The 21781-nt window shown below is 41.9% G+C and overlaps 1 protein-coding gene across 2 annotated transcripts; it reads right to left on the bottom strand.

Moving 5' to 3' along the window:
- Positions 1-1359: 1359 nt before the first annotated feature.
- On the bottom strand, positions 1360-16324 carry AKTIP (AKT interacting protein). Of its 2 annotated transcripts, none has more exons than XM_059824825.1 (10): positions 16294-16324; positions 11482-11597; positions 9956-10161; positions 7942-8006; positions 7753-7853; positions 6338-6426; positions 6166-6264; positions 5848-5955; positions 5075-5135; positions 1360-2283 (listed from the first exon to the last, which is right to left on the bottom strand). In XM_059824825.1, the coding sequence occupies exons 2-10, from the start codon at positions 11521-11523 to the stop codon at positions 2173-2175; spliced, it is 882 nt and encodes a 293-aa protein (XP_059680808.1). In that variant the 5' UTR covers positions 11524-11597; positions 16294-16324; the 3' UTR covers positions 1360-2172. The 2 variants fall into 2 exon arrangements, with proteins under 2 accessions (XP_059680808.1, XP_059680809.1); XM_059824826.1 differs by having other exon boundaries at positions 1360-2280.
- Between the last annotated feature and the right edge of the window lie 5457 nt (positions 16325-21781).

The following is a 21781-nucleotide window of genomic DNA, read 5'->3' as shown; positions in this document are numbered from 1 at the left end:
GATTGACTTGGCTTGGCAAAAGTATCCTTTTGGAAGATCTGCACTCAGCCACCACTTTCAATACGGTTTACAATAAAAATCCCAGTGCATTTAAAGCCATTAAATATGTTTAAATCTGCTGTACTAGTTCACATGACCAGAGCCTGCCAGAGCCTTCAGTTTACACAGACCCATACCTCACCTATACAGAGCTAGCAAGAGCTTTCAGAAAGCTGAAGGCCATAGATCAATCACAAATAACCTGGTTCAGAAGTACCTGCTTGGTAACTTATGCTTATAATTGCTCTTCAACCTTGAATTTGTTTAGGAAGGAGCCACTCTAAATTATATTTCTCTTATTAGACTGAGCATCAATGGATCTAAGGTTTAGAAAGAACATTTTAGCATTTAGTCAAGAACCTCAGTCCTGTAACAATCCCTTTATAAGATGAGAGGAGTTAAAGAGGAAAGAGTAGCCCCAAGAAATGCACCTTTGGATGCACTTCCTTCTCTGCCTTAAAAGAGGATTCTTGCTCTCCGCACAGCCTCTGCATTCTTCTGTCTAAAGAGGAATTCCAGCAGTACAAGAGACACTCCAGGCAGCCCCAGGAAACCGCTGCATCTCAAAGGCAGAAGCTTTAAAAGGTTTAAAGCAACATCATGCATTAAGATTTCAACATTACCTAAAACAGAGTAAGTACTTAATTTATACAACGTTAAGTGCTGCATAGAAACCACTCAAGTCATCCTTAACAGTACATTAAATTAATCATTTGGTATATCATAGCATATTACTTGTGAAGTCTTTGGCTATTTCCTTAAGAGCTAAGAAGTTGTTCTCAAAGGGAACAGGAAAAGTTTGTTATACGACAACTGGATTTAGCTTGTCAGATAAAAACAAAAGACAAAAACCCCCCACAAAACCAAAACACACACCATACCACTCCCCACCCTCCCCAAACACCACATCACATTTATATATGAAGTCACTACTTCTCGCTACTAGGCAGTAGGGTTTGCATTAATGCCATCAGTACAGGTATGAGGAGCCAAAGAAAACGCAGCCCAGCTGTAAAGGGTTAACATTACAGGTTTTGATAGGAAAATCCTGTTAGGGAAGAGTAAGGCATTACGCTAGGCTCCGACACCAGGAAGACTCTTGTGAAAAGTGAAAGATTCTGTCCTGAGCTCACACATGCTTTAGAAAGGCTCTCCTGCACATGGAACAAAACTGTATTTAACCAGTCTCTTCAGTACATCCTGTTCCCCCATTAACGGCCTGAATGCATATGCAGGCAAGTACATATGTAGCCAGGTGCTTCCATTCCGGTTCCAGTCTTTGCTAAATGTCTACAATATAGACAAACAGAGGGACAAAAGCTAGATCATGGTTTCTTTTTATTTTAAGATGTCACTATTAACACACATTAGTCAAGCTATCCTAAGTAATCCCCTAGACACCTAGGGAATCTAAAATCCTCTAAGATTTTATTAGCTCAAGAGACCACCATTAAAAGCTTTGATTTTAGTGTTTATGTAATAAAAGTCTAACAAGCCTGACATTCTGCTTTCACCCTGTCAGACTAATGTGCGCTTTAGTGACAATATCCATTTACAAATCAATAATACATCATACATCATCCCCAGCTTTACCTCTGGAAAGTGCTAAATGGAGTCAATGAACCGTCTATATACAATTTCAAATCCTAATATATTTACAATAGAAACCAAAGTATTTAAAACCATTAAATATAGTGTTTAACTCTGCTATATTAGTTTACATGAACACAGCTTACCTCTGGCATCATATTTCCAATGCTAATATTTCTGCCAGTAATTTAAGATTTTTTTAAAAAATTGCTATTCCTGGAGGGAAAAAATAAAAGCTTAAAAACCAACCCAAAACCTCCAGGCATTTCAGAGCCCTGAGGAATTACCCACCCTAGACAGTCTTCAGGCAGAAGTACTGCAGTGTTCAAGAGAGACTTCCGAACTCCAGGCAAGCCTTTAAAACCTAATGCATATGTAAAACATTAAGAGTCAGTAATCCGTTGAACAGGTTTACTGGAGTCACTGCTACCATTCAGTTTTTGCTAATCCGTAGTCAAGAAGGACAAGCTGCTTTGCTGCTTCTCCCTCCATTACATTCCCTCCACCCACAGAAAGTGTTTTGTGCACCACAGTCCAGAAGAGCTAAGTAGGCATCGTCTTCTCTTCTTTGCTGAAAGGCTGAACTGAGCCAGGCTTTACCCACGACAGGCCAGAAACGTGCATGCTTTTGCAGTGCTGATCTTCTGGCTTCTTCTAGGTAGAAGAAAGTTAAAGTCAGAATTACTAGATACCCTAAACCCTCTTCAGTCCCTCCACAGCCATTTTACCTTTGGCAAATACAAGCATAAAAGAGGCTAGCATCACTTCCTCTCCTCAAAGAGGAACAGTAAAATGGCTACTGGTTTAATTTCTGCAAATGCATGTGGCATCTGTAGGACTACCCTGACACTACAGGAGAGTTTTAATAACTTAGTTCACGTACTGCTACCCCATCGTACCATAAAGATTAAAAGATACGCTTTGAATAGCGCCTTTTGCTTGAAAGCCATGGCCAGCACCGCTGCACTGCTATTTGCCAAATTTCTCGGTTCTATAGAAAGAAGTGTCAATCCAAATCAAAACATTTCTGTCATTAACCTGATGTTGTAAGTGGAGCATACTACCTTGTGATGCTGGGCATACTGTGCCCACCCCACTGAAGGCTTCTAAACGCAAATTAACATGGCAAAGTAGCAACAGATACCTTTGCTATACCATGGAGTTTCTTAACGCTTTCCAAGGATGGTTATTCCCTTCCCTGAGCATTTATCACAGTTAAATGCTTGAACAGTAACTATTTCTACCTAACACAATGCAATGAACATTTGAGACGGACTATTGCAATTTAGGAGACAAAAAAAAAAAAGCCTCAAGTTGAGGGAGAAAGGTGCAACTTCAAGCATCTGTAGACTTAAAGTAGTTTAAGAACATTAGTAAATTAGAGACCTACTCTAGCAGGTCAAAGAAACAGAATAGCTTGCAGATTTCTTGCACACCAGGAACTAGCCCTGCCTCTGCACTGCTATAGGCTCATTAGAACATCTGTATGCCAACTACCTCAAAGCTGGAATGACGCATCATGTTCTAGAAAGGGATAATGATGTGAGTAGACTTCGTCATACTATGGGAAGTCCTTTGCCTGACAAAGTAAATTAAGTCAGCAAGAAAATGAAACCTAGTGGTGACACTGCGTGATAGAATTGCCATGACACATCAGACAACAGCAAACAAGAGGGATCAGGCTTGAGCCTGGCAGAGTAGCACCTGCCTATCACATGCTGCACACAGGACTCATCTAGCAAAAGCCATGTGCTCAACGGGGAACTGGGACATTGCAGCCTTTCCTGGGCTACAGTTGTAGAATGGTCTAGTTTTTTCCCAAGGCATAGGAATTACACAGGTAATAAACAAGGATCCAGGGTTGCAGAAGAAGGGAAAGACAGGATACAGTATTAGGGAACTTCCTTTACAGGTAAGGAAAAGAATGTTCTCAGCTACACCGACATTTTGGCACAAATCTCCTAAGGCACAGAAGTTCGGCCATGCCTGCTATCAACAAACTACCCCAGCAACTAAAGCACCATACATGCAACAGTTACCAAAATGTTAGTTTTCACTTAAAGAGAAATTAACACGCATCTCCAAAGGAAAAGGGTGAAAGAAAAGTCATCACTGGCATTATGTTTGCTATCAGTCTCTGAGACAACATCATATCCCTTCTATTTCAAGCACTCCAACCTGTTCTTTCTCTTTAGGTCTTTGATTTAAAGGATAAGAGAGAAGGAGGTGGAGAATGAAGGAGAAGGGGGGGGGAAGAGTCAAAAGCATTTCTTAAGTTCTTGTAAGAACATCAAGAAGCCAGAATCTCATCAAAATAATTAAATATTTTCCTGTGTGTTCTAAGGCTGGAGAAAGGTCACCTCACCTCAACCCCTGCTGTGACTGGCAGCTGGGAACATTGCTACACTGAGCTTAGAAGCAGTGTATTGTATTAAGATCAATGTAAAAATCTCATTCATGCCAGAAGACATGAAAGAACATGAGTTAAGGCTTGCAGAGAGGAAGACTGAAGTTTGGACCAACAAAAAAAGAAAAAATATTTTTAAAAATTTATTTATTTACAAAAAAAGCAGCAAACTACACCACAGCTCTGGTGCAAGGAGCCCAAGCCAGTAACTAAAACATTCAGAGTGCATTTCCTTGCCAGTCCAGCAAAGATACCAGCCACCATTTCAGAATCCCTAGGCACTGCAAGAGGATTGACTCGTCATGCCACTCAGTGCAGACTCAGAATTGCTGTGTGCCAGCTCTTGTCAAGTGCAAAGAAATAATTTAAAAAACCCAAACAAAACAAACCACCTCCCTCCCCCAAAACCAAAGGTGTTGCTCAGGTGAAAGCTATATGAACCAACACATTCTTGTTATATCAGTAAGAGTGTTTTGTGATAGAAGTAACTCTAAGCACCCTTTGATCAGCTGATGTTGTCTTATTAGAAATCAGTTGCGTTAGATATGAGCAAGGTACTCTACTTGTGCTGCTTCAGAAAGTTTAGAATGAGAAGAAAGCCCTGAAGCTTTGATTCAGTAATGAAAGATCTCTCAACAGAAGAGAACAAAGAAATTGGGGGCTGTCAGGTTATGCGGAAGTGGTAACGGCCATGGCAAGTGCAGGACAAGCTCATAGGCAGTCAGCAAATCTTTTCTTTCCCCTTCTTCCCTCCCTTCCATCCCTAAACAAAAAAAAAAATCTGCCAAGCGTGCCAACAATCGTACTAACAAAGCTTTCTAGCTGGCTTAATGATTAACTGCTTAACACACTGAAGTTAGAACAGTGACACAACTGCTTAGTTAAGAGACCAAATCAGTTTCAGCACGCCTACTGATCCAAAAGAGGGGTGGAATAAGGTCTGTCTAGTACATGCTCATCACAAAGAGACAGGGAACCTTTCTTCCCTCATCAAGCAATAAACCCTTACTATAGTGAGAATCTGGACTTTGCACATACCTTCTGAGTCAACATTTTCTCTCTAGCTTCATCATGTATAGCTGGATTCCATGGAGAAAAACTATGGAGAAAAGTATAGTTATATCTTACTTTGCATTTTTGCAAACTACAGCATAGACAGAGCAGAAAGCAGCAATTTTCCTTGGTTTAGTTGAATTTCAAGTAAACTACAAATCTGAGTTTTCAGTGTTAAAACATACAGTTAAGAACTAAATTCACATTGTCATGGATCTTTTCAACAAGAAATATTTAGGTTTTCATTTTTGTTTGGAATAAGAACTGGCAATTCAGCAGATGCTACATGAAAGACTACTCCTATTCATTATGGAGCTGACTGCTCCATCGCCCATGCAGTCAAGCTTAAAAGTATTTAAAAACCATGACCAAAGCTACAGTCATGCAAATCGAGTTCAGGAAAGCCCGAAAGCAGTATTTATTCCATGGGTACCTCTACTTGAGGGAGGTGGGTGTTTGGGGGCTTTTTTGTTTGTTCGGTTTGGGGTTGGTTTGTTTGGGGTTTTGTCGAGGTTTGAGGTTTTTTTAAGTCTTGGTTACTTAGTGAAAAAACAGTAGACAAGTGTCTGATGATAAATATTTAAGGTTCACTCAATACTGAACAGAACGAAATGAGGGTAGGAATATTCAAAGTATTGCTATAAATGTAAGAAAAGAACAGGTCAGTCAGCTTGGCAGAGAAAGGCTTCAAATCAACATCTATACCTAAACTTGTTCTCGAAACATTAGGACATGATCAATTTGCTCATGGTACTTACATGATTGCATAGGGATCCTCTATTTTGGGCTGATCAAATAAATGACTGCTGCACAGTTTGACACTGTCCACCACTTTACTTTTGAACAGCTGAATATCTTTTTCATACCTGCAAGAGAGAAGTAATGTTAAGTAATTGCAAGGAGGCACAGGTTTGCTGTAGAAGCACAGACTTGGCAAAGCCTCAATTTCAGTTCCTAGTGCAACCAGCTCTAGAGGTAGAGACCAAGAGCTGATAATTTTACAAACCTCTTGTTTCTGCAAGTCTACGCAAAAATCTCTTAAGAGACCATGTCTGTATGCATGAAAAGATACTCACAGAACTGCAGCCTCAGGGTTCAGAGGACTAGTTGTATCAATCTTGTAGAAGACTCTGCGAGCATACATTAATACTTGCCATATGTGATTATGATTTCGCCTAAAAAGAACAAAACACAATGAAGAAAGGAACAAACTTCTTTCAAATTACGCATCAACGAGTTACCACTAACCTCCATTTTGCAAATGCTCTTTTCACATCCAGTTCACCAGATAAGGGATCTACCAGTGGATGGAAGACAGGCAGATCAAAAACCAAGCGCTGCATTAGAAAAAGGACATTAATTATGACAACTTCAATCCTAATGTTAAAACCACTGGGTGAAGGTCAATGAGATGTTGCTTCCAAATACTAATTAATTGTTACTGTATTAAAAGAAAGCAACCTGAAGTGATTTATACCAACTGTGAAACGGTAACCCAACACACCCATGTTACATGCAGGGTCTTGTCCTCTCCCACATGCTTATCACCAAATCAGGAAACTAATCCAGCTAATTGCACAAGCACTAGTGCCAAAACAGGTAATAATATCTGGTAAGAGCAGATTAAAGGAGTTTTTCTGGTTTAGCTATTTGTGACTGAAAGCTTTTTACATACTTGAGCTACAATCAATACTTTTTACCCAATACATTTTTAAGTAAACTGTGCAGTGACACCACGGTTTCTTCAGTTCTGTACACCTAGTTTCCTCCGGTGCTCCTGCAGTCTTCCAAAGGAAAACTTAGTTTCAACAGAAAGGTTTTAAAGCTCTATGCTAGCAAAAGAATAATGGCTGTATGAGAGATACCAAAGTCTAATCTTTGAAAGAAACTGTTTCCTACCAGTTCTGTCCTTTTAAAGATGATGGCTTTATACAAAACTTGACACCAAACAGACAGCTTCCTGACATAGCAACTCATTCTCAGCTACAGCAGTTACATACACCTGTCCCCCAGTCCTCCTCTTAAAGAAATTTGGCCAAGAGGGCTGGCTGCTCTGCTCTCGAGAGTCAGACTGCCACAAGAATTTTTTTTTTTTTTTTTTAATTGATGTAATAACTTGGATACTTTTCCCTAAGAGAAAAAGAGAAAGCAGAGATGGAAGGTAACACCATACTATCTATCTCCCTCTCCCTTTGTTTCACCAACTTTCTCCTCGAGTTCTTTCAGTTCTTTGTTTCAATGTAATTTAGAAGAGAGACAGGCAACAAATCCTGCAGTACTACGGCAAGTACAGTGCAGGTGCCTGGATTTTATGTCCCATTATATCACTACTCAGAATTTGGATACTTCTTTAAGTGTTTCAACGTTAACTTCCTCACCAAGGAAGTAGCAGATCAAGAGCCAAGGTAAAGAACAAGTTGATTACTTAATACTCTAATGCATCTAACCTCAGAAGTTCACTCTACACCAGCCTCAGTAATCAGAGTAACATGATTCCTCCACAGATGTTAGGAAATACGTACGAGACATCGCAAATGAGCCCAGCCAACTGAACAAAACTAGTTGAAGGAAATGAGAAGCTAATTGGTATATTAGCTTTAACAAAAAGTCATACTTAAAAGACCAGAAAACAAGAAAAACCCAAGACACACACAACCACTTACCGGGCAGTCTCCGTCTGGGTAATTATCAGGAATATAGACAGTAAATTTAAACACACCATCCTGGTAGAGCCCATGTCTTATGAATATTACACCAAACCACACTGCAAGTGAGAGAGTTTGCTTGAGTGAATGAATTAAAAAAAAAAAAAAATAGATATATAAAAATTTAAAAATTAAGTTCAAACTTACTTAATGCTGATCGGTAAGATGGCTGCACATAGACACCTGGCAATTTCTGCTTTACAACCAAGGTACTGCAATTAGAATCAGTATTTAGAATAGCTCTACAACTACACTAAATCTACAGCAAGCTGACAACAGTAAGCCCAGAACGTACTACCAATAGCTTAACAGGGGACTTCTTCCACAAACTTGCACTCAATTCCCAAGGGCAGATTGCTCACCGAAGGAGGTGGCTGAAAACTAGTGAAACCATATTCCTTCACTCTTGCTTTTCCTACGCCTTCACTTAAAGACTTACTAACAGGAAACATTATTTCTCCTGATAAAACTGTACGTAGAGAAGTAGAAATAAATTATTTCCCCAGTAGATGCATTTAATGCATGTCAGTACTGAAATTTCCACTTTTCTACTGAATCCCCAGTTTCAAAGTAAAGAAGAAAAAAAGAAATGCAATTAAGTAATTTTGAATGCAGATTTGCAGTCAATTATAGTTAATTCTGAAACATGACCAAAGCTTTAACTTCAATTTTTAGCAAGCAGTTTTTCAGTTTCAGATGAGACTACGCTGCAGGTGAAACAGAAATTACGCTCGCAACTGACAAAACAACAGAGAATAAAAAGGACAGTCAAGAAGCAGGGTATATTAGAGGTCTGGATTGAGTGATTCCAGACATCTCATTAACAGGACAGACCAAGTCATCTTCCCAAACTTGCACTTATTTGCTATTTCACTTCTTGTGATGATAATCTAGACACAATCTTCAGTCATTAATGACCAGTGCATTATGAAAAGAGTTTCTACCTCTCCCTTTACCTTTTAGGAAAGTCCATTTGATAATCAACAGTACTACCAGGGCAAAATGTTATATTTTTACTGTTTTTCAAATCAGCGAAGACAAGAAGTTACTAGTAAGTTTAATGAGCTGTAGTTGTATGGTATGCAGATTCTACTGAACACTATAAATGATAAACCAAATTATTTGCTTCATAGGTTTTCCAGTTACTTGGCATATAGGCCCATTACATTGAACTCCGCATGCTTGCACAAATAAACAATAGTCTTAATGAAAAATATTGCTTACTATTTCCATAATATTAATCATTATTTCCCTAATAATTTGTTAAACTAGAGCAGTTTACATTATGATACCAATATATTTTTGCATGCTGCAGAAGAAAAACATCTTTCTTGAATTAAGAAGTCAGGGTCAGTTCCCTGAAAAGATATTGTTTCTAGAGTTCTCACTTTCAATTTAATGGTTAAATGCAAGGACTGAAACTTAGTGTTGCATAAGGACTCCAGGGATTTCATTCCAAAAGGCACTACATACTTGAGAATCCAGTATGTCTATTACAGAGGAAGTCCCTTCAGCTTTGTAGCAAAAAACAGTTTACGTAACTTTATATAACTAGAAAGTTTTGCAGACAAATAGAGATTTCTATGCTCTCACAACAGTCTACAAATCACTAGATTGGATCAAATGCAACTGATCCAAAGAAAGGTATTTAAATCGCACTCACTCCTACCTCCTAAGTTTCATGTTAAATATCACTGAAAGACAGGAAAGAATATAGTCTCCTAATATCCACTTAATAAGCCATATCAGGCAGCGTTCAAGCGTTCCGTGTAACAACAGAAGGAAGCTCCCACATCCTAAATCCATTAGACAGTACCCTACATTCATAACCATCTTCCTGCTAGACAAAAATACCGTATTTCTGAACAAAAAGCTATTAGGATAACTGGTCAGGATGCCTAAACCCAAAATGTGTTTACTTCAAGACTGAGAAACATCGTAATGCAGAGAATTACATCTAAGCACACCCCTCAAAATCTCATCTCATTTTCCTTTCCCCTTCTACCTCAAGAGATTGAGACTGCTGCTCCAGAAAAATAATTTTGTGGAACTTAAGTTTTACTGCCTTCTTCAAGGACTATGACAGAGTCACCACACAAGTTTTTTTCCCCACTGAAGCATAAGCCCAGTGACCTAAGAGACAAAAAAAGTGAAAACCTACAATTCTGCAAGGAGGGAATACTCCAAATAAAAAGGCCCATAAGAAGCATGTGTTCCATTTGTCGACTGAGACGACGTGGCAGGTGAAGCAGGCTTGCTTATTGGCACAGCATTCTTTGGAATAGAAGGCAACTGTTTCTTTGTAGACGCTCGTAGAGGACTGGTTCGCAGCTCTCCACTCAAAGTTTTCTCTTCAGCGTCGGGTCTCTGTTAGATTAAAAGAGAACCACAAGATTACAGGCCGTATTTCATAAACATTTAACATACGAACATATTTTAACACAGGTTTAAGCCCAACCTTGTTAATTACAAGTTTGGCCAATGAAAACATATCTTGGGTTTCGGTGTTCCATTGCTTGGGGGTGGTGTCTCTTTGTTTTTAAATAGACTTTTACTCAATCAAGCCTAGCCTGCAAGTACAAAAATAATCAATGCTGGATAGGAAATCTGCAGATTAGGACAAATGCTTAAGGAGGCTTACATTTATTTAGAAACTTGAACCAGACAGTATATAACATCAGCTTAGAATTCAATCTATTTCTAGCACGCAGTGCATTAAGATAAATCATTTCCACTGACAAGCATCCTCACGTTCTAGACTCCAAAGAGTCTTTAAAAGTACTGCAGTAAAGCTGAGATGAAATAAGAACTTTCTACAGAAAACTTCATGTATTTCACTTCCTGCCTGTGCTTAAGACACCAGCATCCCACTTGGAGCTGATCATATAGCCCATTCCCACTGTGGGAGAATCACCATTTGACAGTGCTATCAAGCCCAGTTTAAACAGTTTTGCTATAGCAACTTTTTTATGCCTACGCTGTCTTTTATTAAAAAAGAAAAAACAAATAAAAAAACCCCTTTTCTACTTAATTGGTCACTGCTATACTGCTAGAGAACACTGTACTAAGTACAGACATCAAAATCATTCTATAGATTGCCAAGACAAACCTGCAGGCTACAGACTTGTGATTATGCTAGCTGTGGTGACTAAAGGGAAGATTTAGGCTATAGTGTTTCGAAGAGCCTGAGACTTGGACTAGTAACAATACCTATGCACAAGCATCATCAACAAAGTTATGTAATTTGCCCTAGCACTGAAGAAGGGCAAATGAGAAGCTGAGAAGCTTTTATACGCACAATCTAAAGTAGCAATAGCATTATGGAGGCGCAGTTTTGTCAACGTTCACTGCACGTGCAATACCTCACTAAAGGCTATATAAAACAGTAAACAAATGTCCTAAGAAACAAGTGTTTCAACCATTTGAACGAGTTTGTTTCATCTTTCCTACTTAAAGATGCTTCAGATCAGAAAAATCAACAAATTCTGGAGTAGACTCTATCCACAGTCACATTCCAGTTAACGCAGCTCAAAGCTAGCTTACGCTTTTATTGAAGATGATCACAATCCTCAGGATAAAACACATTCTCCAACTGTATCTGTAGATCATCTGACAGTCTTTTCCAGAATTGCTACTGCCCCTCAATGCATGTTAGCACCTTATGGCATTCATTCATTAAATATCTACCTTGCGCACAGAACTTGTAGACATGCTCCAGAAAGGGTTCATAACGTGTATTCCAAATAAAGGACTGCAACTTTTCAGCGTCTTCAAAGCGTCCTCAGGCCTCTCTGGTTTATACCCTAAAAATACACAGAATGAATATGCATTCTAACAGATAAACAGGACTCGATATATAAATAGGATTCAGATCTAATTCTGTAGCCAGCTTTACATTCCTGTGACTTCAGAAGAAAACTTCTTGCAGTTAAGACTGACAATAGTTAAAATTGCCAAAGCTCTATTACATATTAGACTACAGGACAATAATATAGTTGCCTATGAAATAATTTTTGTGCTTGAATCCCTGCCTCCTTTCTGCTAGAAAGACACTCTAGATTCTGCATTCCATGTTTTGTCTTGCCAGCTGGAAAAAAGACCATCTATTGGCTCAGCACAATCAAGAAAGATCCTCTACACATGCAAATCTTAAAAAGTTATCACTTCACCATTCAAGTCCAGCACTGGACAGTACTACAATGGCTTACTCTTGTACTCAGGGTTAAGCGTTGCCCCTCACATACACTGCTGACTTTGCATGTTTCTGAAGCACTCCAGTTTGAAAAAATCTCTGCCATTCCCAGTGAAAGCGATGATCCTCCCATTGAGTTTGCATCATGGATCTGTCATGTGTCATTTTGTTTTCATCTGTATTGGAACACCACCAAGAATAGACAAAGCCACAGAACACAGAATTTTCTGTAGATTATTTAATGGCTTCATTACAAGCACTAAGGCTTAGTGCTCTTTAGATCAGCAGTTCAATAACAAGGACTTCAGCAGTATTTGGAGTTTCAATGTGTCATCTACTGTGTATGCCCTTGTTTTTCTCTCTCTTTCTTTTTTTTTTAAAGCCTTGCTATTGTTTGTGCAAGAACTCTCATCTACAGCACCTCTGGTCTGGCACAGCCTATTTCCTCTACTCTCTTTTTTACCTCCAGTTCTCCTAGTTTCCCTTCCCCTCCCCACACCCCATTTCTGGCTACATGAACTAAGGTTTTGAGGCAATTCACTTTACTCAATTTCTTTAATAGGAAGTTGTACAACATTGACCAAGGCAATTCATAAGATGAGAGGGAAATAGAGAAAATGGCACAGGCTTCTACTGTGGTCAACACTAAGTTTTTCCACAGTAAGCAAGGCACCACCTGTTCACCCATTGCTTTGGTTAGTTTACAGAGAAAATGCTATTAGTATGATCAAAAATCTTCTTAAAAGGAAAATAAGTGCCAATCTTGTTAAAAGAAAAAAAGCTAAGCCAGCCAATTTATCCAAAGAAAGTCCAGCAGTGCTAATTTTTTTAAAAGAAACACTGATATCAAATCATAGGTATCCTTCTAGATTATAAAGCAGCCCAGCGTTCAAAAAATGCAAGCACCATTCAGAAAAGTGATGAAAATTAATTAATTTCCCCACCCCAAAATCATCTCAAACATTCCAGTACACATGATTCCTCCAGATATTTTTTCCTCTTCAGCAGCCAGAGAGATTCACATCATTCTGAGCCACTGAAAACAGAAAGTCAAAGCACAGCTACCGTGCTGGGGCGTGCCCTGTGATAGCAGGGAGAAGATGTGTTCACTTTTCCCCATCTCCTGTCTGGAAAGCAGAGCCATGCCAGAGGGCTATGCCATGGGCCTTTTCTCTTCCATGAAACCCGGCCAAACTAAGTAAGACAACAAGACGCTAGGCTAGGAAGGAACAAGGCACTTCCTCGGGAAACTTCAGTGTAACGAGAGGGTGGAGGAACTGACGCACAAAGAGAGTACCTGAGTGCTATGGCTTTGACAAGAGAAAAGTGGTGGAAGCTGAGATACAGGTTGGAAGACAATTAGCTGGAATCTGGAGTGATTATGGGGTTTGGGTGGGATTTTTTTCTTTGTTTGTTTGGTTTGGGCTGGGCTGTTGTTTTTTTAAGACTAGGTAATATAAGTTGTATTATGCCAGGACCAGAGATGCGAGCTACAGGAGTTAAGCAGGACAAAGAATGAGGTATGTACGTAAAAAACAGCCTAACCTATTACCAGTGAAACAGGGAACTGATCTAGAAGCTTGATAACTGGTGCTAGATGGAGTTCAGTCACCAACTCCACCTTTCAGAAAGCAGCCAAGCATCTCAGTGCACTTCCAGCTTTGTGGAAAAGCTTTTCATTATAGAGATGCCTACTTACAGGCTATTAAGAATGGTTTATACCTCCGAATAAAACATTATTCTAGCTCTAGTTAAACTACAGAGATTCGCCTGCACAGAGATCTTTTATCCAGTTACCTGCCAGTAATAAGTGATACATGGTGTTGTCCTAAACTTATTGTTAAACTGTCTCCAGTCTCATTCACCCATTAAAATACTATTTGTGATGGAAAACTAATAACCTCAGAGTACCAGCTTCCCAGAGAAGGGTCATTTAAAAAGCCTTTCAATGTGGTTTAGAGTTTGTTTCTTTCAAATCACACTTATAGCTATGCTCCTTACAGCTATGCTACATGGGAGTGGAGAATGATTTCAGTACAGGAAACTTACCTGCAACTGCTTATGCTCTCTAGTGCCTTCACCTCACAATTTACTACCCCACATCAATCACAAGAATAATTAAAAAAAATATATATATATAAAAAATAAAGTAACAGCACATTTAAGTTAGACTGTTTATCCTATTTCTCACTATGCAGAAGGTCTGCAGCAAACAAGGACAGCCAAGTCCCAATATCGTTAAGTGGAATTTCTAGGCAGTTTAGTCATTCAGTCTTACACAGGGCTACAGCGTCTACTACAAGGTACCTACCATTATGGCAGCTTACAGTGCTCTAACTACTGAAACCATCAGCTTCCTGAAAGAACCCTATACTCTCTCCTCATTTTATGAAAAGGGAATAAATACACTCAAAATCATCACCCTGTCTCCTCTCACACTGCCATCATTCACAGTGCCTCACTTAAGAGGAGGCTTAATAGCGTGCCGTTCAGTAATACGTGCTACTAATTTCTACTGCTTCAAGAACAGAAAGCAACAGCAACGCTCCTAAGCGGTCCCACTCCACAGGCTTTTATAGATAACTTTTTCTCTAGTGTTTTCCTTCTAGCACAACAGCAATTAAAAAAGGCACAACCCAAACTTGTGAAGAAACATTATTTCAAATGCTGCTTCTTGGAAAGGCCTTCTAACATCTACACAGCACTGCTTTACTAAGGTCCTATCACACCTGGACCAAGAAAGCCACCTGCCTCCAAACATAACCTTATGTTGACCTTCACCAGCACCGAGGTACACAGTACTTGAGAGCAATCAGAGCAAGTGTAAACTCATGCAGTACTTCATCATCACTCTAAAATACTGCAAAACACAAAGTTATCACTAATGAAAACCAAAATTTTAAGTACTTTGCTTTTGTACCTTTTCCTTCTCTACACTAGGTATTCTCATTAAAGATCACTTCTATTATTTATACCTATTGTTATATCATGTGTTATATTTTTTTCCCTGTCATCAGCAGAGTCATTAAATACAATGCTAAACCAATTCGGCAACAACTTCATCTGCCTGGAACAGAGCACTTTTCTAAATATTTTCTGGAAACATGAATGATTCTTCAAGAAGAAAAAAAATGTATAGACATACATATAATATATATATATAATATGAAGTTTTGTATATATGTTTTTATGCATTTTTATTCCCTACCTAAAAGAGAAGACAACCACTCCTGCAGCTGACAATAAACAGAGCTGATTAGGCAGAGCGCAAAAGAAAAACAATACATGTCGATCACAACACTATTACACGTTTGTCCAGCAACTGTAACTGTCAGTTTCCATCAGAATTTATTTCTCCTCAGCGCACCTACTCCCGATCTTCTTACAGGTCTTTTCCAACCTTAATGATTCTGTGAACTTCACCAGCCCAGACCTTAAGCCACTGGGTAACAGGGGAGTTGCTGAAGGAATGCTAGCAGCCAACAGGAACACTGACCAGTCAAGCCTGTTTGCCAACTCTTCCTCCACAGATGGGTTACACCTTTCATACCAACACCTGCTGCTGTGACTTCAGTCCTCTAACAGACTTCTCAAAGAAATCATGATCTACGCCAGCGAAACCAGCCCTCGTACAACAGCTAACACTTTAAAAGACACAAGGGGATGACCTGCCAAGTTGCACAGGGCAGCTGGACTTCCTGAGGGGGCTGTCAGCTGGAGAACTGGTGGGTGACAGGAAGGAAAAAAAACCTCACACAGTTCTGCAACGTCCTGGGACCTGAGCAGGGCGAAGCCTCCCCCGTCAGTCCCCGGCGGTATTTCACGTCGAGGCCACGGCTGTGCCTGGCACGGCAGAGCGACGCCGTTTAGGAGGGCGTGGAGGGAGGCCCGCCGGGCCCCAGCCCCGCCGGCAGCCACCCCCGGGCCCCGAGCGGCCGCCCCAAGCCCTGGTGCTCGCCCCCGCCACGGGATGCCTCAGGCGGCGGGTGCGCCGGGGCCGGTCCCCCGTGAGGGACAGGACTGTCCGGGCCGGCAGACACTGCGCGGCGGTGGCAGCTCCTCGCGGGGCGAACGGGCGGGCGCCGCCCGGGCCTGCCCAGCCCCCTCCGACGACAGGTGACGGCCCCGCGGGGCGCAGACAGACGACCCGCCGCCGCGGCCGCCCCTCAGCGCGGCCGGGGCTGTCCGCCGCCCTCCCGCGCCGGCGGGGACTGTCTCCCCGCGACCACCGCTGGCGTCGCGCCCGGGAAGGCAGAGCTGGGCCGGGCCCGGAGCTGTCGTGCCGCCGCACTCAGGCGCTCGCTCACCCGCGCCAAGGCTCCCGCCGCTCCGCTTCACGCGCGGCCCAGGCCCCGCCAGCCGCCGCCACCGCTCCCCCTCTACCCCCGCCACTGCCCCATTTAAAGCCCGCCCCTCGGCATCGCACATCCGGACCTGGCCTTCCCCTCGGCCAATCGTCGTCCGGCTCTTCCGGGAAGGCTCCGCGGGACGGGGCGGCTGGGACAAAGCCAGCCAATCACAGCCACCGCCCTCTCCTGTCACGGCGCGGGGCCGACCACCGCTGAGGGTACCACCCTGGGACGGGGACTGGTCCGCATGCCTGTCCGTCTCGGGCCGGCCGGACCAATGGGGCAGTGGTGACGCACCTGTCATTCTCTCAGCAGGAAGAAAGCGCTGGATTTGGAGCTTAGCGAAATGACTCTCTCTCATTGGCCGGCGGTGGGGGGCAGGGAGTCGTGTGATTGGCCGGCAGGCCGGGACCAAGGGAGGGGGCGGGCCTGGGCTGGCGGCGTGCGGGCGGGGCGGCATGGCGGCGGGGCACGGGCCGAGTGGCCCCTGGTTGGTCCCGGCCCCGCGAAGGGCGCAGGGCGCCCGCGAGGCCGCGTGTCCGGGAGGGGGGGAGCGGTGCTGCTGCAGGAGGGACGGGGGCCCTGGCAGCCGCGGCGGTGTCTGTCCGTCACTGTCCCTCTGTCCCAGCAGGGGGGCCCTGGGCCGCGGGGGTGCGGCGCAGGCGGCGGGGTGAGACCGCCGGAGTGCCGTCACGCGACCTAAAAGGGCGTTGAAAAGAGGCAGGAAAGAAAGGCAAGAGCCGGCAGGAGAAGGGGGGAGGACGGGCCCCCTCTCCGTGCACCACACGGGCGCCGGGCGCCTACCCTGGGTCCGCCCACAGGGGACCGCTGGCCGCAGCGCTCTGGCCGTGTACCGCTTTTGGAGCCGGAGCCCTCCGGTAGGCGGTCGGGGGGCGGCCCCGGGAGAGCGAGTCAGGGAAGGTGCGAGGGGAGAAGGGCCTGGAGCAGCTCCCACGCCTGTGTCCTCTCCGGCACCGGCTCAGTCCCCCTCCAGGGACTGCCTGGCTAACCATGCGCCTGCCAGCCCAGGCCTCGACTGCTAGCTAGTGATGACTTCGTCACTCGCGGGCTTCTGCCGCTTTCCCTCTAGCAGGTTTCTGAAAATGGACGTTTTACAGAGCACAGCTCAGCTGGATTTTTTCCTTATTTACGTTTTAGTAATACATACCAGCTTCTGATACTATCGCTGAGCAGGTATACGTACATAGACGCACAGAGTGTTGGTTTATAGTTAACTGTACATACGTATACATACAAAATTCAGCTCTAGAAAGGTGCTGAAGAGAAGGAGCGAAATAAAAATAAAACTCAGGAGTTAGTTTTTGTTAGTAATCAGACTTTTTCTGAGCCCAGTAGAACAATTACAAAAACGCTATACCAAAACTGAAGTAATTTGTCAAGGTTTGGAAGATGACAACAAAATCTATGCTATCTCAAGTTCAAGAATTACAGAGAAAATAAAAAAATCAATGATTACAGGGTGGACTTTTTTTGTTCTAAGCTATGAGTAAAAATACCATGCTAAGGTTATCACTTGCCTCAATTATTGTAGCCTTCTCCTATCTTCCTGTCCTCAAAACACCACTTTAAAATCTTCAGTCAGTTAATAACGTTATTATTCTGGCCAAACCCCTGTCTCAGCTTCTAAAACCCTGTTGCAATTTCCTATTCTTCCGTGTTTCAAATGCCAGCTCTTTGCCCGCACCTCTGAAGTGCTGTACCGCTTCCGTTCGGGTTCATGTCCTACATCATCTACCTTCCACTGCCCCATGCAGTAGCAGCCACCTTTACCTGCTTTTCTTTCTTCATATCTTTCCTGCTCTCTGTAGTTTCTTTTTTTCTGCTCTAAATGTTTTCCCACCATCTCTCCTGTGAAGGTTATGTTTCCAGAAATCTTTTTTACATGGTTACCTTCATCAGCAGGCTTTTCAGACCCAACCATTCCTCAAAGTGTCTAGCCTGTATTAGGTCCTGATCTTGCTAAGGAATGCAAGATGATCATTAAATGCTCATTTACATGTTACGCAGATGCCGTAGATCTTATACTGCAAAATTCTGTGGCTTGAACAATGTTTTTGTGTTAATTGAGTGTACATGTTCAGGACGTTGCAAAACTATATCGCAGTCAATGTGAGTAATATTTTAACTTTGATACCAAGGATTGAGAGGAATACCTCATCGAGCCATCAAACACAATACTGTTAATCCTCCAAACCCCACTATAGTCCAAAGTTTCCTATTTTGCCAGCTACAGAAATAATACTTTGACAAGAAAGAAACTAATTTTTGTCTAACACATTTTCTTAAATGCTTTTCTCTGAACTACTGATAAGCAAAACACTTTTTCTATCTTTTTTTACTAGAACCACCTGAAATTAATGTACAGATCTACAACACCGTCACCTGTGTGAACCCAGAAGCAGTATCTGTTTGCAATCTGGATGCAAGGTCATCACTCAAAGTAGTGTGTCTGTGCTCAAATGATGCTAAATGTTTTCCTAAAAATATCAAAGCACCCTGGTTTAGGTCCCTGGATTTGTTGCATCATTTTGTCCTGTGTATGATCAAGTGAGGAAATCTGAAAACACGGCTTTCAATAAAATGTGATAGTAAATCTTTGGGTGTATGCATAAACCTCACTTAGCAGTACGGATGGTACTACTGCAGTGTAATAAAATTTCCTCCCTCTTTTTCTTGTGAAACCCAAAGCCCAGCCAAACAGATGTTCTCAGGTGAGCTTTACACATCAGGAAAGTTAAATGAATACATAGTTTACATGCTGGTAAATCAATAATACCAGAATAGCTAAACTTAAATATAATTACTTTGAAGAAGAACGCAGAAAGTTGACCTGCAAGCTGAACAAAAATACAGAAGCCTCAAAAAATTACATGGTAGACTAGATTCCCTTCTTGGTCATACCAGATCTGAATGAATTCTACTTAACAAAAATCTTTGTATTTTGACCGATATAAGAAAATAATATGGCTTAGAATGCTTTTGGTATATTGCTTACCTTATGAAAGGTTTCTTTCTCTATGGCTTGGTACCTGTAGAAAGTATTATAAGATTAATACAAGTCTAAATAACCTTTAGATAGTTTTTTCCCTGCCTTTAGGTGCTTTGTACCTGTTTCACCCAGAAGTCGAAATACAGTAAGGAATTTCACTTAAAACAATGTGTTTAGGCTAGCATAGGAAAAAAGTGTTGGCCAAGATTTTCCACAATACTTATGTTCATGCCCCAAACCCACAGCTACTCCTAATCCAAAACCTGAAATTGCCAAGCACCTACCTGCGTCTCTGTGGAAGAAGGAAGAGGGTGATCGCCCTATCGTTTAAGGCACGTTCAGTATTATGTTTAATTGTTCAGCGTGCAAAGCCTCCGGAGAGTTCTGGCTGACGGACCCCGGGGCAGGATTTGGCCCTGCGGTGGCAGCAGGTTGGAGAAGTGACCTGAACGAAAGAGCGGGGAGAGAGGTTCAACGGAGTGTTTAGCCTGCGGGAGCGCTCGGCGCCGCTAGGTGGCGCTGTGCAGCTGCTCTGGTGGCACGGTGCCGTCCCCGGGCAGCGGAGTGGCGCGGAGGCGGGACTGCCCGGAACGCGACAGATGCTGGACGGCAAAAAGGAATCCTCTCCCAGCCGCAAACAAATACGTATGCCTACCTCCCACTGAAGTCCCCAGTAGTTCTACGGGGAGACTAGTAAAAGAATTTTGAAAAATAACCCATGTAACTACACAAAACGTTACCTTACTTGATAACTACCAGTAGTAACATGACTTTTTCTCCTGAAAAATGCAAAGGTGAAAGATGGTATTTTCTCTTTTTCAAAGCTAAAAAGCAGAATTACAACCGTGGTTAAAAACCTGAACCTCTGAACATCTTTTTCATACTTTCAAGTGCAATTCCTTTGTAGTTTGTATACTAGAAGAACATACTAGCAACACTTTATAGAACAATGCAAGTAAAAATAAAAGCAGTCGAGTAGTCAATTTAGATTGATTTATTTTTTTTACCTTTGTGAAAATGGTGTCGTCTCTGATGCAGGGGTTACTTTAAATTTCTCCATGCTGGTCTCTATTTGCTTAATTGCTAATGGTGAATATGGAGTTGCTGAGAACGGGACATATCCTCCTTTCAGTAAACCAAGAGAGAGATACTATCAGATCCCTAAAACATGTTGATAAACATACAAGAATATTTTAAAATGTGTGGTTTTCATTTTAAATACGTCTATGAATCAGTGACTGGAAGGAGGTTATTTCACAGTCCACAACAACAGAAGTTGTCCGTAAGGAGGAATACATCATGTCACAGTTCTGTCATCATTCTGAAGGACAGTAGTACAAACAACAACTAGGTAAACTGTTTGGAATGGATATTTTCTGGTAAGGCTGGAGCTATTCAATGTCTCTGGCCCTTCCTGCTAGGCAATGCCAGATAGATATTTAATTTGGGAAGGCCTCCCCAAAATTTATTACCCAAAATGCTAGTTCCCATACAGGCCTTCATAGCTTGACGGAAAATGCTGTCCAGATCCGTGGCTCCCACAACACGTGCTGGCGCATGGGTCTCCTGAGCTGCTTTGGCACACTGCTCCACTTGGATTTGAAAGTAAGTACCATTTTTCTCAGTTTCACCCAGATTTACCTTAGCCCAAGACAAGCCTGTTAACAAAGAGTAAGAAAGAAAAGATCAAAATTAGTAAAGATTAATTAGAAGTTCAGGGTTTTTAGGAACAAAATTGGAAACAAACAGCAAATCAAATACAAAACCTCCTTCTAGCTTACACTTAATAGCGTCATATTTCTCTAGTTTCTTAAAACCAAGCATAAGCTGAAAACTTTTTCTTATAGTACTGTCAGTTAAAGATGTTGTACTTATTTTTCCTAACGTTTTTTATTACAATGAAATTGCTAAATGGATATAGCTATAGATGCACCAACATAAAAATGCTTTTGACTGCATATTTCTTTTTCCCTAAGGAAGAGATAAGACGAAACAGCGCTAACTGCATCATCAAAATTTGTTATTTAGTTCTTAGGGTAGAATCGCAGGATCTACTGTTGGTCTCTGCTCAGTCAGCAGCAAACTCACTATTATAACAGAGGGGCAGAAATATTAAATTTATTTATTCCCCATAGGAAGCCTCCTATCTACCTAGACTCACTTCATATAAAAAAGAAAACATATGTATATACTATTCAGCCACTTTTATATTTGCGTGGTTGTCAATGTATTTAAGAACATGAGAGATTGGCTGTACTGATGGTTCCTGAACAGCTGAAGCCATCAAAGACTAATTAAAGATCACATCATAGCCTTCAGACTACCCTTTCTTCCATGTCTCACATTGTGGAAAACCTACATTAAACATTTAAATCTGAATGTATTTCAGCTTCCTTAATTTATGAGCTAGAAGCCTTAGTTATTGTGAGTCCAACT

This window comes from Gavia stellata, chromosome 15 (assembly GCF_030936135.1).
Source record: "Gavia stellata isolate bGavSte3 chromosome 15, bGavSte3.hap2, whole genome shotgun sequence".
Lineage (NCBI taxonomy): Eukaryota > Metazoa > Chordata > Aves > Gaviiformes > Gaviidae > Gavia > Gavia stellata.
This window is presented reverse-complemented; position numbering and strand designations above follow the sequence as displayed.